At 38.1% G+C, this 25867-nt stretch overlaps 1 protein-coding gene across 1 annotated transcript in view; it reads left to right on the top strand.

Moving 5' to 3' along the window:
• vstm2a (V-set and transmembrane domain containing 2A) overlaps positions 1 to 25867 on the top strand; it is a 90915-nt gene that overhangs the window by 49032 nt on the left and 16016 nt on the right. Inside the window, exons 3-4 of the mRNA XM_055037641.1 lie at positions 11869 to 11919; positions 15198 to 15534. Coding sequence (XP_054893616.1) covers positions 11869 to 11919; positions 15198 to 15534 — 388 coding nt within the window. The remainder of the gene's footprint in view (positions 1 to 11868; positions 11920 to 15197; positions 15535 to 25867) is intronic.

The raw sequence follows: 25867 nt of genomic DNA, 5'->3' as shown, positions 1-25867 counted from the left end.
CCCATCAAATGGTCCAGTCCCACCCAACTACCGACCAATAACCTGCCTCTCCACAACCTGGAAGCTCAGGTTGTGTGATGTGTTAAACGTTTATCCATGCGTTTAACACATGGTTAAACGCATGGATAAACACATGAGCACGGCACAGAAGTGTATCGGTGTAAATAGCAGAGGAGCCAAACACCAACTGCTTGTAGACCGCACAGTTGCCCGAGACTGCAAAACCCGACACACCAACCTGTGCATGGCTTGGATTGATTACAAGAAAGCCTATGACTCAATGCCGCATACTTGGATCCTTGAATGCTTAGAGATGTATAACATCAACAGGACTCTGAAAGCCTTCATTGGAAACTCGATGAGGCTGTGGAAAACCACCCTTGAAGCCAACTGCAAACCACTTGCACAAGTGTCCATCAAATGTGGCATATACCAAAGAGATGCTCTGTCCCCGCTACTATTCTGCATAGGCTTGAACCCTCTCAGCCAAATTATCAACAAGACTGGCTACGGATACCGACTGAAAAATGGGGCCAATATCAGTCACCTACTCACATGGATGACATCAAGCTGTATGCCAAGAGTGAGCGAGACATCGACTCACTGATCCACACCACCAGGATCTACAGCATGGACATTGTGTGTTTTGCTCTATCTTTCTGGTTTTAGTGAGGACATGAGCAGCAGCATTTTGGATCAGCTGCATTTGGAAGATTGATTTGTAAAAACAGGCCAACTCTAATTTTAAAGTCCATTACTTTAAACATACAGCAAGACTGTGACAGAGTGGACTAGAGAAGTGTGGTCGGCTGGTCACAAAAAAGGGGAAGGTCATCCACACAGAAGCGTTCTCACTCCCAGAAGGAACAATAGCAGACAGTGGACAATTACAAGTACCTAGGTATACCACAAGCAAATGGCAACCTCAATGAGGTCACAAGGAAGGGAGCCACAGTGAAATACCTTCAACAAATAAGGCAAGTCCTGAGAAGCAAGCTCAATGGCAGGAACAAAATCCGAGTAAGACGTATCAGTTCCTTAGTTCAGAATGATGCACTTCCCTGCCCTGGAGTGTAGGGACACATTTAGGATAACACTATTTTCCAGTCTTTGCCTGTGGCTGGAGGTGAGAGGGCCTTCAGTAAAATTAAAATGATAAATAACTGCTATTATACCACCAGCTCCCAGGAAACACTCAACAGATTGGCACTGCTCTCCATATAGGGTCAACTTGTAACCATGGCTTTACTTCATGAGTTAGCCCTGGGCTCTGGGTCTTGGAGTTCAAATCTTAATATGTAACACCTGCAGCAGCCTCAAACATGAGGCACTCAGACCGGCCAGCATGTAGAGTGCAGCAGAACAAAAGTGTCACCATCCCAAATTTGCCCATAGTTATGAGTGTGTGTACATGGTTGTTTGTCCTGTGTTTCTTTGTGTCAACCTGCACAGTGCCTGTCAATGTCAAATGATATCCTAGTGGAGGAGAAATTGGAAAAGACAGTGTGAAGCATAAGGACTCTAATGGCTGCCATATGCACAGCCGCAGACTCTACTTGCACCTTCCATGAAGTACTAGCAAGTTTATTCACCGGATGGACACCTTGCCTCATTTCTTCTCCACCAAAACAGCCACTGTACAGTTGCTGGTGTGGCACAGTGACTGGTAGTCACTCTACGTGTTCGTTACGACTGGTTGCAAAACTCTCATTCTTAACAGCTTCATGATGCACACAAAGCAGCTAAGTAGGATTTCTGGTTGTCAAAATGGAGCTCTGTGTGGATATGTCCAGCAGACATCCGGTTTGAGCAGACACACACTTCTATAGAGTGAAGTACACCTGGGTATGTGGGAACCTTAATCCCTCTACCACATTAAAGTGGAACTTCAAAAATTTCTCTTTGGTGAGATGACCTTCTATAAACAGGTAAAGGAATCATTCCCAGTGAAAACATCACATAAACAAATTGAAAAATTTCCAAAGCAGGTTGGAGAACCAACCCCAGCGTTGTCTCAGATACAGACAGGTATTCTCCATGTGATATTTGACTTAGTTACAATTTAAATCAAATCGAATCAAATTTATTTGTATTCCACATTTCAAAAGGTAATACAAAGTGCTTGACATCATAAAAACTCAAAAATTTAAACATTAAAATTATATCAAAATGTTTGTTAGGGTTTCATTATGATTCAAAAAACAACTCTAAACAGGAGGGTTTATGATTTTTGATTTAGATTTAAAGGAACTCAGTGTTTCAGCTCTTTCCCAGTTTTCCAGAAGTTTGTTCCAGGTTTGTGAAATGTAGAAGATGGATGTTTGATTCTGGTTCTGTGGATCCCCAAAATCAAACATTTAAAAAAGGAGCACCGAATTTCCCCCATCCCCCCAGATCTGGGACTTATTTGATGAATGGATCACCGCTGAAGGGATGTAACTTTTAAATCACTTCCTAATGTGATCTTTTAAGCTGCTTTTATATAATGCAGAAAGCTTATCCAAATCTTTCCCCCCACTGCGTCGTATCTAATAACAATTTCATACACCCCACTATTTTAGATTACTGGGTTTAACGTGTCATATCAAGTCCAGAGCCTTAGTTTGAACTCTTTTGATTCTTTGTGGTTCTCAAGCCGATGAATGCTGGATGAACTCACTTTTCTATCTGGTCACTTTAATGTGTTTTCCCTGTTTATGCAGGGCCTCTCACTCAGGAGATCTTATCCAGTCACAGTGGGACCCGCACAGGGTGGCCCCGCTCCATTTTTCACTTTAAATGATGATCATTTTTCTTTATGTGACATTAATTTAGTTTCGGCGACTCAATGAGGTCTCTCTTTTTTTTTTTTTTTTTTTTTTTGATGCCCAGTAATTGCAGAGCACATTTTTTCTTACAAGAAGTCAATTTGAGATTTGCATGAAGAATGGCAGGGCGTCATGGTGGAAGGGTTTTGCAATGAAGAGACAAGCGATTAAAATCGAGATAGTCGCGAGCGGCCGCAGCGTTGGCTCAGAAGGCTCTCATGCAATAAAAATGAAACACAAATTGGAAAATAACGGAGGTTTACTCTGATGCTGTCAAGGAAAACTTTTACACTGTCATCACAGGATCGAAACTTACGTATACCTTGCCAGGCTAGGGTAGGGTAAGAGCATCAAATGTGGATTTATTTTCTTCCTTTTGACTTTTCTTACAAAATGTAGCACCTTAGTTGCAGATAAAAGACGTATTTTAAATGAAAGTAATAAATGTCAGGATTATTAATTGATATTGGACATTCATTAGTTCACAATTACCTTAAGGTGGCGCAGGGTGACAAATGGGTTCTCTCTTGGAAAACACACTTCTGTAGTTCTAGCTGCTTGTGGACTCAACATGCCAGGCTGAATGAAATATTTTACAATATTTCACAGGTAGATGTTAGCCCACATGAACATTTATTTTTAATATAAGACCAAGCAAAGGCTAAAACAATGGTAAGGAATCTCCATTTGTTTCTCCCTGATGTTCTCCATGTGGAATCTGTTCCACCTGCTTTCTCTGCTGCACATGATGGACCTCTAAAGGTTATTGTGAGTTGAACTAAAAGAAGTCTATTCTTCTTCTGACCTAATTTTCATTTAGGTCAGAATATGATTTGCACATTGAGCTTCAGCTACAACCAATTATGAATCCAGTGAGCCTGATGTGATGTCTTCCAGCCTTTGCAGCTTCAGGTCTTTATATATGCATGCTGTTACTTTTTGAAATCTTTTGGCTTACTTCATGTTGTCCAACGGGCTCCTGCTGTGATTTATTGATGTTATGTGTCTGACAGTGGGTTTATTAATTTACAATTTAATATGGGACTAGTGATTAACTGTTTAAAACTGTATTTTCTATTTATTTAGACTATATTTGATGTTCAAACATTTAGGACTATAAAACACTTCTCTTTATTGATGACTGTTGTAAAGAGATGGATGTCTAAGGAGTGCCCCTCTGTTTCCTGTCATGGAATCGTATCAACATCACAGTTGCTTCATTATGTTTATATTTAGATGCTCCAAATATGGATTATTAGAAAATGAAAAAGAACACTCAGAGAAAGTAATTTAATGCAAGTGCCAGTCCCACTTTGTGGACTGAGCTTAAAATAATAAAGACAAAGACAAAACCGGTGATATAAATGCAGAGCAAGCTGATGGCAGCAATCAGCAACTCATTATCAGGTGTTAGAAGAATTACAGCAGAGCTGTGAGCTGTCAGAGAAAACATTACATCTGATTTGGTCATATAATATTAAAAAATAATTTTATTTGTTACAATTTCAACAGGCAACACATTATAAAATGTCAGTTATGCAAACATGTAAAAGACACACATAGCTATGCCCATAAACAGACTGAAAAACTGAAATAATTCTGACTGCTTCTGTTATTTATTAATTATGATCAAATTGTCCAACTCTAATCTAACTTCTTTCTCTTTCTCTTTGTCTTTTAACATTTGATTTTCTTTTTTTTTTCTTTTTTTATAAATAGGGCCATGGTATAGTAATGTGTCTGCTATCTGAATTCTCTTTTCACATGCAGTGATATATACTACTTAGAAGTCACTGAATGCACATTTCTATCATTTACAGAAAGGTAACAGAGTAGAGGTTCATTTATTCACTTGGATGGAACAGCTGAGACCCCCTGTAAGATATTAGAGGTGCTTAGTTGAATAGTTCAAACACCAAATGTACATCAATGCATTATTACACACAGTGGAAACTGCCTTATCACTAGCACAGAAGCTGACATTCAGTCTTCCTCATCACCACTCTAGTGGGATCAGCCAGTACACGCTGCTCCTGGATTGGCTGATTTCCATCCACCTGTGTCAAGCAGCGTTCAGTAGCAGATAGGTATTTCAGCTTTCCTCACTGCTTTTTCCATCCATCCATCCATCCATCCATCCATCCATCCATCCATCCATCCATCCATCCATCCATCCATCCATCCATCCATCCATCCATCCATCCATCCATCCATCCATCCATCCATCCATCCATCTTCTTCCACCCTTATCCCATTGGGTGCCTATCTCCACCAGTCATCAGGCAAGAGGCAGGGTCACCCTAGAGAGGCTCACCCAGGGTCTTTTAGATCATCTCAGAAAAAATCAGTGAAAAGGTAAATATTCTGCAAATAATTTGGAGTAAAATTCCACTGAAAGTTTCACAAACACTCAACCACAATTATGTGGAGGTTCACTGTCCTTTATTTTCACTCTGCTTAACAGTTAAAGCCAGTATACAATATATTGTATGCTACCTTTAATCTAACTGTAGATCTATTCTATCACTCTCTAACCACTTCTGCTAAATTTTAATCAAAACTCTTATTTTGTTTATCTATGTCCTTTTTAGGCCTTTGTGTAAATTACACAAAGGCTTTCTGCTTGCCACAGATTTCTGCCTAAATTATTATTTTTTTTGTTTTTTTTTTTGTGTTTGGGTTTCATCTGCGTTTGTATTTTGATTTTCTTCAACCTTCCCTCCCCTGTAATTAGTCCCAGCTGTTCCTCATCTCCTTTATTACCCCTGTGTGCATGCGTGTCTTTGCATGTGTGCGTGCGTGTGTGTGTGTGTGTGCGTGTGTGTGTGTGTGGGGTGTGTGTGTGTGTGTGTGTGTGTGTTAATGTGCTCATCTGTGTCCTTGTTCCCCACTGGATCTCCACCTCTGCGTCTGTTCATACTCTGCGGTTTCATGTCCTCTAGTGTTCCTGGTCCTCCCGATTGTCCTATAAGTGTTTTAGACTTTTATTGAAACCATCATTTGACTTCCACACTCTTAAAGCCCCACTTACCTTGCAAAATATAATATTAATTCTGTTGAGTACAGAATCTGAACACATACAACAGCAACTGAGCACACACAGGACTTACCCTTGTGTTGGTATGGTTGTGCTGAATTTACTACTTTTTCTCATTTCTCATGTAAAACTCATAAACTCAAGTGTAACTAGTTGTGAACCACATGTCAAATGATGCAGTATATGGTTTTCACAGTATTTTACTAATCTAATTCTGACTAGATATGTATTTGCTTTAAGCCTGGCTGAATTAACACTTTAAAGAAGAGGGAATAAATGTTTGTTTAAAAACTCTCCAAGTTAAACTTTTGCTTGAATGTTGCAGTGATTTTACTTTTGTTTTACATTGTAAGCAATAAATACAATTATTCATAATTCTTCATTAGTCTATATTTCCCTGTTGCATGTTTCTCACCTGCAGAGGGCAGTAGTCCTCATCCTCTGCCTATTTGACACTGCAAGTCACTTTGCAACTGGCAGCTCAGACATTTAGCTGTTTTTCTTACGGAATAATGTTCAATCGGAATAATGTTCTGGTTTTCTTACGGAATAATGTTCAATCGAAATAAAATACACCCACCTTTTTTTTTTTTTTTAAAGGGATTTGTTACACAAAATTACTTCTTTTTTTTTACTTTAATTTTTGTTTCCAATCCTAAAATCATCCAAAGTGGTGAATTTTGGGAATAAGCTAATGTTTGTTGTTGTTTTTTTGGTCTCTGGAAAATAAGCCATTAAAAAAGCCCAACTCCCAATTGTTAAAGTGACAGTATGTAGTGTAGTGATTTATGGCATATTTACTTTGGCAATAAAGCAGCAACATTTCCAAATAAACTACAGTGAAAAGTGTCAACAAACGACTTAAATTGGTGAATCTATGCTGACCCCTGAACATTAGAGATGAGCTGTGATTTCACTAGCCATAAAACTGCCCAAATTTGAATTTCTAAAGTAAATTTGTCAAATGGAAACATGACAATTTTGAAAAAAATGTTTTTTCGTTAAGATGAAGTGGTCATTTCTACATATCAAAAAAGATGTATGTCTCAAAATTGCAATGGAAACGTTGCCTCCGCACATGATCAACAGCTGATGCTAGTACTGGTGGAAATAATGAACGAGACAATAGGAAGTAGTAGGAGGCTGTTTTTTTTTTTTTTTTTTTCAGACAATGTGCAGCTGGCTCCAGCAGAGCTCTCACAGCATCACAGCTCATAAAAAGTCGTGTCATTCCAATGTGTTAAATCCATAACTTCTCTAAAATCATCAACTATATTTTCCCCAAAATGCCGGATACTTGGCTGCTCCCAAGTAGGTGGGGCTTATCGCTTCAATGCCTGAATTAGACCCAGAGATATCCACTGATTGGTTAATAAATGATGAGCGCTTGCATAAATCCCATCTCATTATTGGGGGGGGACCATAAACAGAAACATTTCTTAAGAGCAAATTTGGTCAGTGAAGTTGCAGTGAAACGTAACGTAAGATATGGTTTAAAAAGTTTGTAAACCACATTCAAGCTGCAGGAACAAAAATGACTGGTAATGGATATGAACAAAATATTGAGAAATAAAACTAAAATTCAATTGTTGCTTCTATGCAAGTTTTGTTGAGTCTGACTTATCTAATCTCTGCTCCACCTTCACAAAAATTTAAGGTTCTAACTAAAGAAAGCTTTAATGAATAACTGCTCTTAGTAAAAATTTTCATTAACATTGATTTATTGAAATGACTCCCAATACAAGTTATGGGCTATTTAAATGAACTTCAGTCATAAATTATGACTGAAGTTGCTTTATTTTTAAGCCTATTTTAGTTTTGCCATACCTGGATGACTGAGAACCAACAGGTGGATAGAAATTAATATCTAGGAGGAATTATAGCTTAAATATAACACTTAAAGCTCCAGGGTTGATATAGAAAAATATTCAGATTTTATTTTGTGATTTTAAAGGCTCTGTGTTGAAGACAGTGAGAAATAAATTCAAAACTTTCTGTTTTTTCTATGTGTTCTCTCTTTTGTTCTCGGCTCCCAAACACAGATCTGTCGACCACTTGCTCAGCCCTTCCCTCCAGTTTCAAACTGCTAATTAACTAAAAGTTTAAGAGCTAAATATGAATGAGATGTTTGCTACCTTTGACGAAAATGCTTAGGTCTATGAAAGCAGTGTAGCAGTTTTGTCAATGAGGCAGTTTATCATGATTCAGTCAAAGTAATGAAATAACAAACTGCAGTTGATCTTCATTGCACCCCCCCCTGGGATTTATGCCTATGATCGCTGCCATAATTTTTGAAAACATATTTACTCCTCGTTTTCAAAGCAGCTGGTTTACTCATATAATTTTAATTTCATTTATTATTTAATGGAAACACCACAATTGCGAAATTGTATTTTTTTCGACACCAGCGGAATATAGACAAAAACTTGTGCACATTTGTACAAGAAACACAGCTACTGATGGGCTGGGAATACATTGTCCTCATGTTTCCCTGTGAGGAATTCATAAAATTAAAAAAAACCTTTATCAAATATGTGATGATGGCTCATTACCAAAAAATCAAAGTAGCTTTAAGTTAAAACACTGGTGAAATGTCACTGATTACTTTTCTACTTTCAGCTAGAAGTACAAAACATTGCTGTACTGAAAAGCGAATGTAGGAAACCATTTCATTCAGCTTTCCTTAAGACAGCAGCTAGTGTGCATAGATCAAATTAGAGCATGTGTCCTCCAGTGGAAGTCTATTTCTATCCCCCTCTAGTGACAGATATAGACCACACCAGGCCTGCGTAACCGCTCCTGGAGCGCTTCGCAAAGGAGGAGGTCTGAAATTGATGACCTAATACAGTCTTACCCCAAGACAGCGGACGATTAATCGTGGCTCGCCTAAAGACGTCTCTGTAAAAATCTCCATCTCGTCTAACAGAGGATGCCAGCTCTGTCCGTTGAAGTCACATTGTGAGTCCTGCGCGCTCGATGGGAGAAGATCTTCGGCTCCTAATTTTCCTCATTAATCACCTGCCTGCCTAACATCCTCCGGAGAAAAGCGGTGCAGTTCTTTCAAAGTAATTACAGCTCTTGAAAGAGCACCGGGTGCAACAATTGCTCATAGGTAGCCATCTTCTTCCTCCTGTGCCTGTACCTTTTCAGTCTCACTCATGGAGTCAGCGGTTCCTGTGTTCTGTGAAGGAATCGTCTTTAGCTATAACTGCTGAGCAGCTTCTGCTTCGCTCTGTTTTTAAGAGGTTTGCTAGCCTCACATCCATTTTCATCTGCTGTGGGATAAATAAATTATGGCCTCTAAAATCAATGCTCAGGCTGTGATGTTGGCTAACATGGTTAGCGCTTGCCACCATGTTACATTTTTGCCAGTGGGGCTCAAACTGAGATGGTCCTGATGTTGAGTTGTTTTGTTCTTATGTAGAACAGTTCTCCAGACAACATAGAGGCCGTACCAGTCCAAAGGTACACAGGTTTAGATTTCAAAATGTTCTGTTGTGTTTTCTATGATTTACTGTCCTTTTATGCAAAGAGAATTTGCCACACTGAGACATGTTGCTTCTGACTGATATAAGGGCCAGCTTTCTTTCCGTAGTATAAATTATATTCCATATATAGAGTCATACCTCCTATTTCTTCAAGACAAAAATTTAATTTTTGCTTCCACTTAAAAAGAAGCACCGGTGTTCGATTATATGGGCTATCCATGACTCTCTGTATGTCTTCTCAGTGTCTCTGATTGGTTTGGAGCAATCAGCAGCCTTTCTGCCATGTTTTTCACATCAACTCCCAGTCAGATGAAGGTGGCTTCTAATAATGTGCCTTATGACAGTAACACAGTAACACAGTAACACATCCACGTTATTGTCAGTAACTGTATTGACATTGTCACGACAGAAAAAGTAATTACCCTCTACTTAAGCGGCTTTAATATGGACCACATATTAACGTTGTTTTTTTTCCCATCACTGCTCATTAGCAGTTTTAACAGTTTTTTTTACAACTTATGAGCCTCATACTTCAAGTTCAATTATCAAAACTGAACAAGCCTCCTGGGTGAGAGGTGAAGTGTCTTTAAGATAACAGCAGAAGTCCAGCTGTCTTCAATTAAAACCCAAGACAACCTGGATACCTGAGAATCTGCATTGTCTTTTTGGCAAATATTTCTGATCATATCCATTGTAGGGTGTCTGACCACCACCAGCAGGCAACATGGGGAAGTGTATTGTCCAAGGACACAGTGGTAGAGGCAACAAAAGAGGCGGATTCAAATTTATTCCTTGTAGAGCAATGACTATTTCCAAATGGCCACAAAGGCAGCTGTGACTATTGTTGAGCAGCCCCATGTGTTTGTAGGTAGTGATGGGTCATCCTGGTCCTGGTTCTGCTGGATGTTTGATTCTGGTAAAACAGAGTCATTTATGCCTACTGTGACCAGGTGCACGTCGAAGGAGGAGGGACAAAACTCATTACTTCATTCTATCAGCAAGGCTTCCTCATATCAATAACTGATTAGCAATATGGCGATTAAACTAGGAAGATCTGATTATATAACTTTGTATAAAAAAAGTGAATCTTTCTGTTTTAAAGAAAAATATAAATTGAGCCTTTTTTAGAATATATTTGATAAAGAGCTATAAATCAGATTTTTATTTTTCTTCTAGCAAACGAACAATAAAATGTTACTGCCACACTACAAATTTTACAGTTATTTAGTACACTGTAAATATTTTTCTCATAATACATGTCAGTGACCAAGCTCTCATACTTTACTGGCCAGTTGTAACTTTCTAAGATCAGGCTGATTGTTTCTACAACCTAAGCAGAAACCTTGTAAATAAATACTGAGTCTAAGCCTTGTTATTTATTCCACATTCTGTATCCGTCTCTGTCTCCCTCCCTGTGTTTACTGATGCACAGCCTGCTAACAATGACACTCTATTGGAGAACTGCATGAGACAGCGAGTAGCTCCTGAAATCCATAATGTTAACGTCAAAATAAAAGTAGTATTTTTTCTTTTTTTCAAAAATTAATGACATCTAGTTGGACTTTCATGCAGAGTTCACACTTAAGGCGTGTTTGATTGTCAAGGTCATCTAAAGAGCCAAATGTCGCATACAGGTTGTAAATTATGCATGAATGAAATAAAATAAAAACGCCTGAAAACATATAAGTTCAGAGAGTGGTTTATATATTTTTGCTTAAGTATTTTTGCCATATATGTGGTGTGTATATGTATATGTTGTTCAGTCTGTGGGGATTAGCTATTTGGGGATTAGCAATCTGATTTTGGGTAATTAGCTGGGTGCCGACACTGTCTGGTCCAGCAGAGGCTTCTTCTTTATCTTAAATATTTCACATTAAAAATACTATATTAAGTATTCTTAATGTATTAAGAATACATTTGCACTATTATGTTGTAATAGTGCAATTCATTGTACTATTACAACATAGTGCAAGGAAAAATAAAACCAATATTTTTGATTTAGAGTTTTTTTTGCTCATATTGTTAAACTGTGGTATCTTTTACTCAATCTCTGCACACCATAAACATCTCCTTCCTTTTTCAGACATTTTGTCACATGCCTCCATAGATGATGTCACTGTTCCAGAAGATGCTGCCAGCAGCATAAACATAATTTAGTCTTCACACAAAGCAGTCTGTTTTACCACTTTATCCTAGTTTAAACTATTCCCTTTTTTATTTTCAATTTGCAAAAACATTTGGGAGCTGGCTTTTAATTTCCCCACAGAAGCACTCAAAGACTAAAAATAAAGCTGAAACAGTGAGAAGAGTAGCATTTACTTCTAAAAGGCAGGGCAGCGGCAATGTAGTCACTCTGTGTGAACTGTGTGCTGATGTTGCTTTGCAACATTTATAAGTCTCGGCAGATAGATGATGTCTTTTCAGAAAGCTGTTGTAGGAATCCCTTCAGTGGTTTTAGGCATGCATAAAACCCATCCTCAGCCTTTACTCAACCACTGTCGCTTCGCTAATGCTCTCTCCCTCTTTGTGTTTGCAGATGGAGATGATACCAGAGCCCGATCCTGATGACGAAGGGACAAAAATAAGTGTGAGTTGAAGAACACGTCATTCACACCATGCTGCAAACCCCCCACTTTCCCAACACGTCGCCATTGTAAGCCGAGTTGGCAGAGATCCACTCTGAGCCAACACAACAGCAGCTGATTTCCTTGAATAATACACCTTCCACCAGAGAATGGAGCTAATCAACAAAATCAGTGGCAGCGTGTTATTACTGTCAGTGGTTCCCTTCCTGCGCTCACACACACCAGCAACAGTTCCGCCTCTTTCCTCTGCCACGCTGCATGGGCCTTCTGTGCCTAGAGCAGCACACAGCCAACCGGTACAAGATCGTCACAGATGTGTGTGTTACGGCGTGACAGTTTACAGATGCTGCTAATATGGAAACGTCATCATCTCCTTGTGTTTTGGAGGTCTTATTCCTTCCAATTCGATTGTTTCAGCAGCAAACTTTTGTTCTTCTTTGGTGATTACAACCAGGACATAGTCATTGTCCAAGGTCATTCATAAATATGTTATTCAGCAGCTGAATTTGGCAGCTTTGGAAAATAATGCCTTGCAAAAATTCTCCCATCACCTAAACGTGACCACTTTTTGTCATGTTTACAATCTGAAACCACAGTGTATTAGTGAAACAGAGCACCAGAAGACATCACCTAATTGTAACCTTAAAGGAAAACCTTTTTTTTTTTCATAGAAATCTGAAAATAGGCTGAGCCCTCTCAGCAACTTGTAGCAGCAATGGAAGTCAACAACATGTGTATGGATTACGCTTCCAAATATTGAGCAATTAAAGTTGGAGCCAGAGGAATGTTGCTCCAAGCACAACGTCCTTCGAATGTTAATCTTCTGATAAAAGATCTGGTGAAGATGGTCTTTTACCATCCATCTTTACTGCTGTTAAAAATGGCATGGCCCTACTCCCTCCTGGGTTGTTTACAATGCACACAATTCCTGGTAATTTTCAACGAGCTGGTGCATTACATGTTACGGCCAAATTTTAGTGGTGGAGTAATATTAAATCCGAGCGTTTGAATCTTCAACAGAGTCCGCGCCTCCAGCAATCAATCATTTCTCAACAGCTGAAGGTTTAGAATTTCAGCTTCGTTAGCTACATTTTCTTTTGAATATTCAAGATATGTTGGGCAAAACAGTCTGAGGATATGTGGTTTCCAAAGGTGATTCAGAAATCTGCAACATGTCAAGGAGAAGATGCTGCAATGTACGGTTCGCTGCCACAACGAACCATAAAAAGATAGAGTCGAAGCACATTTCCACAGTATTTTATCAGATTGAGCTCCATACATCTCAATCCAGTTCAAAATTTATGGTGTAAAAAAAAAAATGGATGAAAAGTTTCCATACCTCAAAACTGACCTGTGTTTTTATTAGTCATGCTTCAAAGAGTTGAAGCTGTCAGAGAAGCCAGAAGAGGTGAACTGCTAATTGGGATGTCTGAGGTTTTTTTTTTTTATAGCAGCAAGTATTGCCAGGGGGTGTAAATTGCTAAAAGGGGAAAATGTATTATTTACTTGTTGTAGCAGAAGTTTCCAAGTTTATATTACTAATAAATCATCCAGGTGTCATGGTAAAAAAAATAAAATAAAAAATAATCTGAAAAATATCAACAAGGGTTCTGGTTCTACAAGTTTCTTCTGCTCATTAAACCTGATTGGTTTAGCACCATGAGGTGATTTCTATTGAAGACAAACATTAAAACCCAGATTGTTTTTCACATACTTGCTTGATTTAAAGCATCACAGCTCTGCCGATTATTTTTAATAGCTTTCATTAACTGAAATAAGGTTTTAATGAGGCAGAAAGGTAAACATACTCTTTGTGGTTCTGTGCATGAGCTGAGCAGATCTTTTGCATTTCACTGTCTTTTACGTTGAGTCTGTGTGTAGAACCCAAGGTTGTTCTGTGCAGCCTTATGGGTGCAGGGCTCTTATTCTCTGAATTCACATGTCTGCCCAGTTGAAATTATAAAAATAGCCCAGGGCTTTGATAGAAAGAAAACATTTTCTCAGTCGCCTTGTGAAGCTTGTGAAAAAATTAGATAGCAAGAAAGCTGGAGAAAAAGTTCTGTTACATACAATCAATTGCAAATAGTATCTACAATAATTTTAGCTCTGGTTTCTAATATAAGTAGAAAGTTAATGCTTTCATTGGTTTTACAGAAAATAAATATAGTTTCCTGTGATGTTAGGAGAACCTCAGCCTTTTTATAATATAGTATAGCTAAAGCAGAATAAAAAACCCAAATAAGCCTTAAGATCTTGGAAAAGAATATGTACCAACCTGTGTAATTATTTATTTTAAAATGTATGCAACAGAAGTAATGTGTATAAAACTAAGTCCACTCTTGGCACTTTCATTAATTAAGAGAGAAAGTAGCAGCCAAATAATCCTTCCCCTGAAAATTATTCTCTTACTTATAATTAGCCAAAGTGGCTACCTCTGGTTGAAGGAGTGATGCTGACAGTTTGCATAATACCAAGTAGTAAAGGCGTCAGCAATTGCATTTGAAAAGGTTACACAGATTATAACAGCCTTCCAAATATGGACCATAACCAATTGGAATGTCTCTGGATCGTGACTTGAGGCTCCCAATACTTGCTGAACACTGTATATTAGTGATTTTGATCCATGACCCGTGTGCTCTCCTGGGCTCTGACAATACATTCATCATGCTGTGTAGGGTCATGATTATCAGAAAAAAACATTTGTCCATATACTTGCAGAACTCACTAATGTGAAAATTATGCTATGTGATTTTTGCATCTACTTCAAATCCTTGACAAACCTTCAATACAGGGTATGTGGTCCCAATGTCATGGATTTCTGCTGACAGATTGTCCAGCCCACTGTAATCTGCAACAAAAAATAATAAGACCATTGCTTGTTATTTTGCGAGAACTCATCGTCTCAGGGAACTCTTTCATATTTTCTGGGTAACCCACTGCTTCCTAAAACAACTTCCTGAAGAATGACCAAAAACCTGCTAAGGACTCCCGTGTTATGGATTGAATTGGGCATTGCACCATAATCTTCGGGCATATTCAGACCAGCTCTGTTTATTCTGGTCTTTTCAAACTCTAGTTCATGTCCAAAGTCTTGCTTGCTTGGGGAGATCAAACTCTGACCTGGATCAAAATAGAAAATGCTGATTCACCTACAAACCTTGGTGTTGGTTCGGTTGAAGTGAACTCTGGTGCAGTTTAAATGCATATAAAAACTGAGGGTCCTTTGGAGTATCTTCTCACTCCAGGTTATGACACTAGTCTCTTTCAATCTTTTTAACAGACAGTGAAGGTCCAGGGCAACGATATCTCACACAAGCTGCAGATCTCCAGAGTCAGCAAGAACGACGAAGGACTCTACGAGTGCCGAGTGACCCGCGCAAACTACGGAGAGATTGTGGAGTACAAAGCCCAAGCCTGGCTTAGGGTCAACGCCACAGCCAGGCCTCGACGGCCACTGCAACCTGCCAAGAAGAGCTCCCCACTGCACCTGACAGACAAGAAGCCAAGAAAGTCCACCTCACCTCTGAGCCAAGACAACATGAGTTCAGACCAGAGGGTGGCCTCCACATCCTCCTCCCACACATCCTCCAACACAGCTAAACGCTACCCCAGCTCAGGTGAGCACTTGGTGAAGACCTCCCTAGTTGGAGTCCTGGTCCAACTCTGCAACCTGATGCATTTCATAGATTACATTATTGTGTTTTAAAGCATCAAATGCTGGAGTTTATGGAAATGGCTTATAAAGGCTTGTGAGCTTTTGTCTTCATTTAAGTACATGTTGAAAATTAGACATTGAATCAATTCTTTATACTGTCTAAATGGTTATGCTAAAAGTCATTTTTTGCTATCCCAGTAGATCAACCTTCTTTCAACCGTAGTCAGACATCCATTGGCATCTTTCTGTGGACATTGATTAGACAGAAGGCAACGACATCTTTTCTGTGACTCTTTCACAAAACATTTCTGTCATAAACCAGCAAAAACAAGCCGACTCAGCTGCCTTTGGCCGTTCATAAATCTTACGTGGAGAGGTCTTTGATTCCCAATATAAAGCCGACTGCACATAAACTCTGTACTGGAGATCTCCCCATATCAAAACAACGGCACACAAATTGTGTTGTTGCTTCAAATTTAAATATACATCTCATCCTCTTACTCTTGATTTTTTTTTAAAGTCATGTTTACGCTTTTAAATCCTGACTGACCGCACAAAACATGTCATCACCGTGTCACTTCCTTCACCTGCAAAGCCTGCTTGCCTCTACATGAGCCATCTGATGCACAGCGCTGACTAAACCGCTTGAGTTAGGAGTTTGACAGAGGGGGACCAACCTCACCAACCCCATCACCATAGCAATCCTCCATAAGTCCTACTTTGTGCAATGACACTAAAATAAGTCGGTAACACTTTATTTGATGGGTTGTGAATAAGACTGCGATAACAATGTCAAACATAACATAACACTTGTCATGAACATGAGTAGGTCTTCATGAATATTTATGACTGTTGTCATAAAGTGTCATTCCATGATCTCCAGGATTAGAGGACTAATGTCTCACCCAGGTCTAGAGAAACTCATCCATGTGTTTATCTTTAGTAGTATTGATTATTGTAACAGCGTCTTCACAGGCCTGTCCAACAAATCATTCAAACAGCTGCAGCTGATCCAGAAGCTGCTGCTCGTGTTCTCACTAAAACCAGCAAGATAGACATAACACCAGTTCCTCTACTGGCTCCCTGTAGCTCAAAGAATAGACTTTAAAATACTGTTGTTAGTTTATAAATCTCTCAACGGTGTAGCACCACAATACATCAAAGATCTGCTGTTGTTGTATCAACCTTCCAGAACCCTCAGGTCTTCTGGTTCTGGTCTGCTTTGCATCCCCAGAACCAGAACCAAAAGAGGAGAAGCAGCTTTCAGCATCTATGCACCAAAAACTTCTAGAAAACTGTAAAACAGCAGAAACTCTGACTTCCTTTAAATCTCAACTAAAAACACACCTGTTTAGAATTGTATTTGAAATGTAATATGTAACAATGTATTGTTTATTCCATGATGCATGACTTTGTGTTTTTTGTGTTTATGATTAAAGCACTTTGAAATGCCTGACATTTCAAAGTGTAAAGCATTACACTTTGAAATGTGTAATGCCTGCTGAAATGTGCTATACAAATAAAATTTGATTGATTTGATTCGGTAAATCATGACACTTTTAATACAAAGCTGACATTATTCAAAATGTCTTTGTTATGAACCACTACCAAAATGTGTTATAACAACTTGACATTAATCAAGAAATTATAATCTGATATAAATTTGTTATAAAAGTATTCCTGATTAAACTTTAAAAAATCATGTAGCTTTACATTATTGAAGCTAAAGATTTATCAGTGATACTTTTATAACAAATTTATGTCAGATAATGGTATCTTGGTTAATGTCAAGTTCTCATAACAAAGACACTTTGAATAATGTCAACTTTGTATTAAAAGTGTCATGACTTACTGAATTACACTTTATGACAACAGTCATAAATATTCAGGAAGATTTACTCATGTTCATGACAAGTGTTAATGTCATGTTTATGACGGAGTCTAATTCACAACCCATCACATAAAGTGTTACCAATAAGGGTAAGCCTATAAGGCATGAAGACTGCAAAAAAGGCCAAAATGCATTCATGGTTAAGCAACAAAAATTTTTATTAATGGTTGCTTTAAATAACTAACTGACATATAAACAAAATGCCAATAGGACAAACAGTAGCCTGGTGTTCAGTGTCTAATTTTTTTAGACAAAATAATTTTGAAATATTGAATTCAATCTATGTTTCTCTATTGTCTTACAGAATTGTGAATTTATTGTCTCATGTCTTTATTCTGTAACCAAAAGGTTTCTTCTTTGTTAGGGGCTTTCTGTCTGAAACTCCAGTCCTGGAGTCCCTGGTTGCAGGAACCCATAAAACACAAATGATAAATATGATCTTATGAGTGGCATAGAGTAGGCTATCTTCTTGTGTTAGAGTGACTATCAGTGCACAAAAAAATTGGTTCTACATGCCCATCTTGGCATGTAGTGTTAAAAGTGAGCCTCTTGTATTAAAACTGTAGTCAGCATATGGCAGAGTCACCGAACAGCAGTTTATTCAATGACTGAAGCCAAATGTCCGCCCAATGCCACAGCTGAAGACCCACAAACCCATAAAGCAGAAATCCATGTTCATTAAGTTTGTCACTGTTGCTCAGTGGAGTCTGAATCTGACATCTGTTTTCGTTCAATGTTTCCAGTGTTGCACCTTTTCTACCTAATTGTGCTTGTTCAGAGATGTGTACCAAATCCTCATGATGACACAGATGTAACCGAAGAAAAATCCTGGCTGCATCTAGAGTTGCTTTTTTTACGTGTACATTTCTGTGAACAGATGTGCAGAGAGATGTACAGAGACCTGTGCAACTCCATCAATGATAGGGTTGCACAAGTTACTGAAGCTGAAACATCACACCAGACCGTTTTCTTAAATCGCTCGATAGTTTTACGCCGGATGTAAGAGACTGTAGAAAAATTTACACTTATGCTTCATCAATCCAAACAATATATTCTCCAAACTATTGGGAAACTGTCAAGATGTTTTTTTTTTTTTTTTTTTTTTTTTTTTATCAAGTTTAAGATTGCATTTTTCTCTTTTTGTGTTTTTTTTTTTTTTTTTTTTAACCAGATGTTCCATGTGGTTTTGAATTATGTAGTTTATTTTGTTAAGGTGGCTTTGGAATAATTTTCAGAAGCCATGATCTCCGGCGAAGGTGTGTCACTGTTTTAGGTGTTTCACTTTTTTGGACAATGGCTTTCACTGCTTTTCTGGAATTCCCAAATTCTTTAGCTTGTAGCTCATGAATGGTCTCGTGATTCTTCCAGTCTGACATGCGTGACCTGGATAATTCATGGTCTAACAAGAGCGGATTGCTTTTTAACATTGGGCTATGTTGGGTGGAAGAGCTTTCTTTCGTTCAGTTAAAACTCATCATTACAATCACTCTTCAAAGCTCTAGTTCATATTTACAACAAGTTGTCTTTGTCTTCAACAAAATGCAACAGAGGAAATGTGCAAGGGTGTAGATATCTATGCATGGGAGCACAAGTGAAATATCAGATACTTAAATTCAACCATCATCCCATAAATGTATGTTTCTATTTAAAGTTTTAACTGATCTGGTCAAAGAAACAAACCAACCTCCTCCTCCATCCCATCTTCAGTCTCTATGGGATTCAGGTTTGCTTATTGTTCAGGTCGAAATTAATCTTCTCCCTCTCGGTTATTCCACAAATTTCCAGAATGTGTTCCTGTTCTAAATTCATTGCCTACTTCACCTCTCCTCCCTTGATGCTGGTGAAGAGTCTTTGCTGTTACTGTCTGAGGCAGAAAATGGACAGGCCAGCTGTTTACCCTCAATAATTACATGAAAATTCCCCCCAGTGCTTTTTTTAACACAGACTGATTACATTTATTGCTGTAATAATAAGTGTAACCAGCAGTAAGATACAAACCTTACTGCTTTGTATCTACTTTATGCTGGAATATAGAATACTGGAAGGTTAAAAATGACTGAGTTTTATCTCAGGACTATGTGAAGAACAGTGCATGAGACAGTTCTGACTGATTCACAGTTATTGGGTTTGATGAAAAAACCTGTGGAGTCTTAAGGTCTGCATGCCGTCAACATGCAGAGAGAGCAAACATTCCAATACTCTGTATAATTTCACTGCTTGCAAATGTTAGCTTTGTCCAAATCATTATCAGTAGTACATGATGCAACAAATTATTATTAAACATGATGAATGGAACTGTTCACGTCTATAAAATGGTAAAACAAATGATCAGGGCAGTGTTGCCTCCTGTGGAGCCTTGTGGATCCTACATGTAGCAGAAACGGTTGGAAAATATGAGGAAAACAAATACTGCTCCAAGGCAGACTATATACAATCCATTAGTTAGGAATCCCAGTTAATGTAGGCTGTTTCAGAGGCATTATATATAAACCATTAATTAACTCTCAAAGGTACATTTTAAATAGTCTTTTTGATACATAATACAGAAATGGCCAAAAGCCTCAACACTTAAAACTGAAAAAGGTAAAAACCACACATCTGTTCCAGGCAGCCTTACCTGCAGTCATTTCTGTAGTTTAATTGTACAGTTTGCATTAGCCTTCACTTTTTACATTATAACTGCTGTTTATAAATAGATTGTAAAATATATATCCCTAGCCTTTAAAAAATATATTTATGAGCATTTCCTTATTTGTTTAGTTGAGCCACTGACTCAACTAAACAAGATTACAGATATAGGTCTTCTTTGAAAAGGAGACCTTTCACATCAACCTGAGGAAGTCGGATATCTAAAAATGGCTTTTTCTAACTTTGTGTTTAAATGATTCATTTTTATGCCAGAATAACTCAGCTGATAGGTTTCAATACTGGTTAAATTGAATTAAATCAGGCTATTTCTAAAGTTTTTAAGTGGTTAATATGTTACCTGCAGTAGACAACTTTTGTTATTCTTCAATTTGGAAATGTTCTGATTAGGTGGTTTAGTGGGCTAAAGGTAATAGCTAGTTCAGACTGGCCAAAGAGCAAAGCAGACCTCTTTTTCCTTATAACAACTCCAATCTCATAAATCTCAGATACTGGTTTATGGTAATGCTATATTACCATATATTACTATAATTTGAGCTTTAAAACTGTCAGCATGTTTGGTAGTTATTTACAAGGGAGCAGATGATTATTTACACAGAAAATTGAGATTGAGCACAGTGTATCCCAACTGTTGGGATGTTGTTAGAATAATTATGTTTTGTTATCATTCTAACATTTGTAGTTTTACTCGTTTGTTTCTCATTCATAGATTTAGAATTCACATCCCAGAGAGAAGGAACTTGTTAGACCTTGGAGCTGCAGCTGCTTATACTCCCTGAACCTGTAGCTACTTATCTTGGGATACTCCTTACACAGCCTGTGTGTAGATCTTCCTTTGTCCTTCCCCCACATTCTTTTCCTACTGTGTTTTGTAATAAAAGACCATTTCTGATGCAGAGATTCAGAACGCATGGTAGACACCTTGCAGAAGTGGTTTGCTATAGCTTCTCCTTTTGCAAAAGACTTGCCTGAAAACTCATAAACATTGTCTGTGGTTCTCTTTTTATGTAGGTTGAGAAAATACCTATCAGATGTAGATCTTTGATTTAGACCTGACTTGCACACAACACTTCAGCCTGGATTTAGACTTGACCTCAACAGGGGCGCAGCTGTGTATTTTCTGGGATGCATTATGAGACATTATAATGTGGTTGCTCATATCATTTACACATGCAAAACAGTGGTTACAGAAAATGCTGTGAAGAAATAATTTTTTCACCATCACTTTGGCGACCCCTTTAGCGCAGTACCCCTATGTGCCACATTTAGTGCAACCTCATCTTTGCTCCACTGGGTCTCCTTAGACTTGAGGTTCGACTCTGTCTTGAATCTCATAAGTAGACTTCATTTCATGTAATGTGCCGAAAATAAGTCAGCGAGTAGATGATTATTGTTCATGTAGTCGAAACAAATGAGTGGTTGTTATGGTGATGTTGCACACAGAACACATGGCTCTCTGCAGAGATGGGTAGAGTACCCAAAAACTGTAGCACTGACTTTGGAAGACAAAAAGTAGCAATTTAGAAACCCACTCAATTAAGTATTAAAGTATTTGGTAAAAAGGTCTAGTCAGGAACTCTACTCATTATATATTTAAAAATTACATCATCATATGGACCAATATATAAAATGAAGTGGAAAGTTTATTTTATTGGCAAAAATTACAATAATTTATATAACAAAATCAGTCAAAAGAAAATTTTTCCGAATCAGTTTCTTTCAATAAAAAAATCTTCCGAAACTTTATCAAAAACTGCAGGTGTGTCTGTACCTGATGGATTTTTGGTTAAAACATGTTTGTTTTTCAAGTAAGAGCAGAAATTATAATAAAATTACTGAAGTAAAAGTACAAAGTGCAATGTATTAAAAATACTCCTAAAAGTTATCCCCCCTCCCCCCTCAAAAACAAATAAGTTATTTTAATGAATGAATTGAGTAAAAGTAACTAGTGACTACCTAAGTCTGGGTTTCTGTAATATTTGTCAGTAAAATGAGTTGGTGGACACTTTGAAGTTTGTATGTTTTTATTTTTTGCTGGTCAGATATCAGCTCTGACATGTGATGCACATAATGTGTGTTTGATTCATCAGCCATGACCGTTTGGAAACTGATATTTCATCTCTCAAACTCAACCTTCTCTTGCTGCTAAGCTAGCATTATTACATGCACTTTTGCTTCTTCAAAATACAAGCAATCACTTAAATAGTTGACATTTGCTGGTTTTAACTTAGTCCTACAATAGTTATTTGAACATAAATGCATATTTAACTTTATGGGGCTTATAAAATAGGAAACTGCAGAGCCGACATGTTTTGGATGCTCCAGATTTTCTCCTACGTTAGCATTCGTGCCTTGAAAGAGAAGATCTATTTTTTGAATCATTAGCAGCACATATTCCCTGCACGCCCGCTCACATTTTACCCTCAGGGGAATTTGAATTCAATCCTCTGTCATTTCTCTGACTATCCACCTGTGTTGTAATTGAGCAGCTCTTTCTCAGCTTTAACTGCCAATCATCTCCCTAAGGGTCAGACAGTTCGGTCTGATTCAGCCTTACTCTGGGGCATGGTAGTCGCATGCGCCCTGCAGCAAAACACAGGGTGATATTACTTTCCACTGAATAGAAGTAAAAAGTTGAATAATCCCCAGGGCTGCAGAGCCGGAGATTATGAGGCAGCTAAATTATGCTGACATCTGTGTTGCGGTGAGTCCTCGGCGTGGTGTGTCTGACAGAGATAAATGCCTCTCTGTGACTGCTCAAGCAGCCTTAGCAACCTCCTCGGAGTTTCAGAAAGGTGCTGTGTCTAAGGGCCACAGGGTTCTGTTAGCGCCCCACTCAGGTTTGAAGCTGGCCAGCAACAATAGGTAAATGGCCTGAGATTAAATTAAACCAAGGAGAGAGAGCAGATATTTTCTTTTTCCGCATTGCTGCATCTGTAAACACCGAGGCGCTTTCCAGAGGGGGGGGAATGGTGCCTGGCCGCCACAGCGTCTCCTGCTGCAGCAGCAGAGCGGCTCGTTCACAGCTAACTCCCCACCAGTGTGTCAGCTGTTGTTAAATCACAGTTTGGCCTCCATCGTTCCTGGCAGTGTTGTTCCCTCTAAAGCTCAGAGGTGACCGCAGATGAATGTGGGGAAAAGAGGAACGGAAAACTGTCCCCCAGGCCAGATTCGTCTATCCACCTCTGAGGCCAGCCTGGTCCCCCGCTTGGAAGAAAAACAAATTTGGAGTAAGCTTCACTGCATCCAGAATAGCAAAAAAAAAAAAAAGACACTGACCTTGTTTAAAAAAAAAAAAAAAACACTTTTTTTTATATCAGTTCAATGCACATCTAAGGAAAGTTCACCTGTGTGTAATTTCAATAGGTGGAGAGCAGCAGCTGAAATGTTAATCAAGGATAACAACACATGTGTCTTTCAGGGATCCTTCCCTACACATCATCTACACTATGTCGTCTGTGTTCATGCAGACCTGCCTAACATCAATTAGTGAGCAGCAGGATGAAAAATCTCCTCTAACACCTTCAAAGATTGGAATAAAACTGTAGCATTTTCATTTTACAATAACGCTAAGAAATACACTTTTTTATAAAAACAAATTCTTGACTATTAACCTAAATTTCACACATTCAGTTCAGCAATAGTCACGGCTTTGTTGTAATTCACTTCCACAGCAGTCCATATTTCTTTTCCTTTGAGTTTCTGGACTTTCTTCTCTTCTTCAACAGGGTTAGCTTGGTTTCAAATGGTTAAAGCAATGTTTGCTTAAACTTCTGTTGCTTCATCGTTTAACTCATCAGCCTCATTGTTTGACTCACCCAAAATACATCCAGTTAACCACATCTGACTCTTTTGAGGATATTTTCTTACAGAAACAACAGACAAATGCTAGCTTGTTTCTACTCTGCGTGGACAGGCTCTAGTTATAATTTAGATCATAATTGTGTGTCTGAACTCAACTCGTTCCATCATTTAAAGGACCCAGCTTTCATTGACAAGAAGGGAGCGTTTCAAAACAAACCAAATTTTGGAGATGGTAAATGTAAGTCCTTAGAAGAAACGTTGGGAGATGTAATGAGTTTGTTTTATGACATTAGTGAGAAATCTTCATCCGTTCCCTAACTCTCCCTCTCAGACTGGCCCAGGGCAGCTGTGGCTACTACCCAGTAGCTTACTGCCAGCAGGGTGTGAATGTGTGTGTGAATGATTGAGGTCAGTGTGAAATGCTTTGGGTTCCTTGATGTACTTGATAAAGCGCTATACAACTACAAGCTATTTACCATTTAATATGTTTTTCTTTTACACTACTTTATATTTTATTTTTCACCAAAATATTTTTATTGAGAGTTTGAAAATACAATCAAGTATCGGTCTGATTAAGTTTCTAATTCTTTTCTCTCATGTCAGAGAAATGAAAAGGAAAATAAAAGTTAAATTAACCAACACAGGAACAAACAAAAAAAAAACCTCAGTCTCTCAAAACAAGAATAACTGAGCACTTACAAACAGATTGGATACAGTTACACACGTCTATCCAGCATGACACATTGCAAGAGTCCAGCAAGCCCTCTGAAAGGTTTAAGTCCTTAATAAAGTTAATTAAATGACCCCAAATCTTCTCAAAAATATATTGTTTGGATTTCCTAATAATCCAAAAAATTATTAGGTCCTTCTAGTGGCTGTTTTAATCACTGGGTGGCGTTAGGTCAGCTGACATTTTTCCACAATCAAGCTATATTTTTTTGCAGATAATAGGCTTATAACCATAAAAGTACATTCTGATTTGGTGAAATTATGCCATGAATGAGAAGTTCAGGGTATATAATTCTTAACTTTGTTAAATCTCAAGTAACCACTTAGTAACTGCAATATATAAATAATTATGAAATGGATGAGAAATGGGTGCTTTTCCTTTTCTTAATACTGATTTCAAAAGATAAGTTGGCACTATGCAGCTCTCTCCTTGATGGCCTGAAAATGTCATTAGTGTCTCATTTGTCCAGAGTGCTTATTTCAATGGCCTCCTTTTAAAAATCCATCCAAATGTGGTTTCTTGTTTTGCCTTTGATGAATATATTCATTCTCCCTCCATCTCTAGTCATTCTTTCAAACAGCTGAACTTTGTGAAGTGAATAGATTAAAGTCTGTTTCTGGTCAAACAATCTAATATCTGCTGAGGACCTCTGCAGATTCTTCAGGGTTATCAGTTCCTCCTTGGATGTTGCTGATATACTGCCTTCTAACTTCTTAATCTTTAAAAAGTAGCGATCTCTCTATTATTTATTTTTTAAAGGAAGTACTGTTGTTAATACTGCTTTCCTCTAGCGGTCATTGGGCAGGTTGACCCTACAAGTCACGAGTCCTTCACTGAGTCAGGAAACATAAATAGTTTGTTGTTGCTGTGATCTTCAGTAATAAAATTTAAATTAATTTCTAGTAGCATATTTTTGACAAAGCTATAACATTGGATCTTTTTTTGTGAAGTGCCTGTGTTGCATGTTTTGCAAATTGCCGCTGTATGTAACTGAATTGAATTTACAAGAAAATGTAAGTAGCCATAAGTGGTTAAATATTAGGGTGTAATATGATTTTTACTTGACCTATTGAAACAACACAATGTTTCTTGTTGCAGTGAAGATTTTTTTTATCCTGTCATCTAGTGGTTACATGATTTCGCTTTACTCCTTCTCTTGGTTTTAGATCAGTCGCTGCGCCACTTGGTATTCACATTTGCATTCAAACCACACCAGACTTCACG

Source organism: Poeciliopsis prolifica, unplaced genomic scaffold (assembly GCF_027474105.1).
Source record: "Poeciliopsis prolifica strain line A6 unplaced genomic scaffold, Auburn_PproV2 SCAFFOLD012, whole genome shotgun sequence".
NCBI lineage: Eukaryota > Metazoa > Chordata > Actinopteri > Cyprinodontiformes > Poeciliidae > Poeciliopsis > Poeciliopsis prolifica.
Note: the sequence above shows the minus strand (reverse complement) of the source record. Positions and strands in the feature narration are given on the sequence as shown.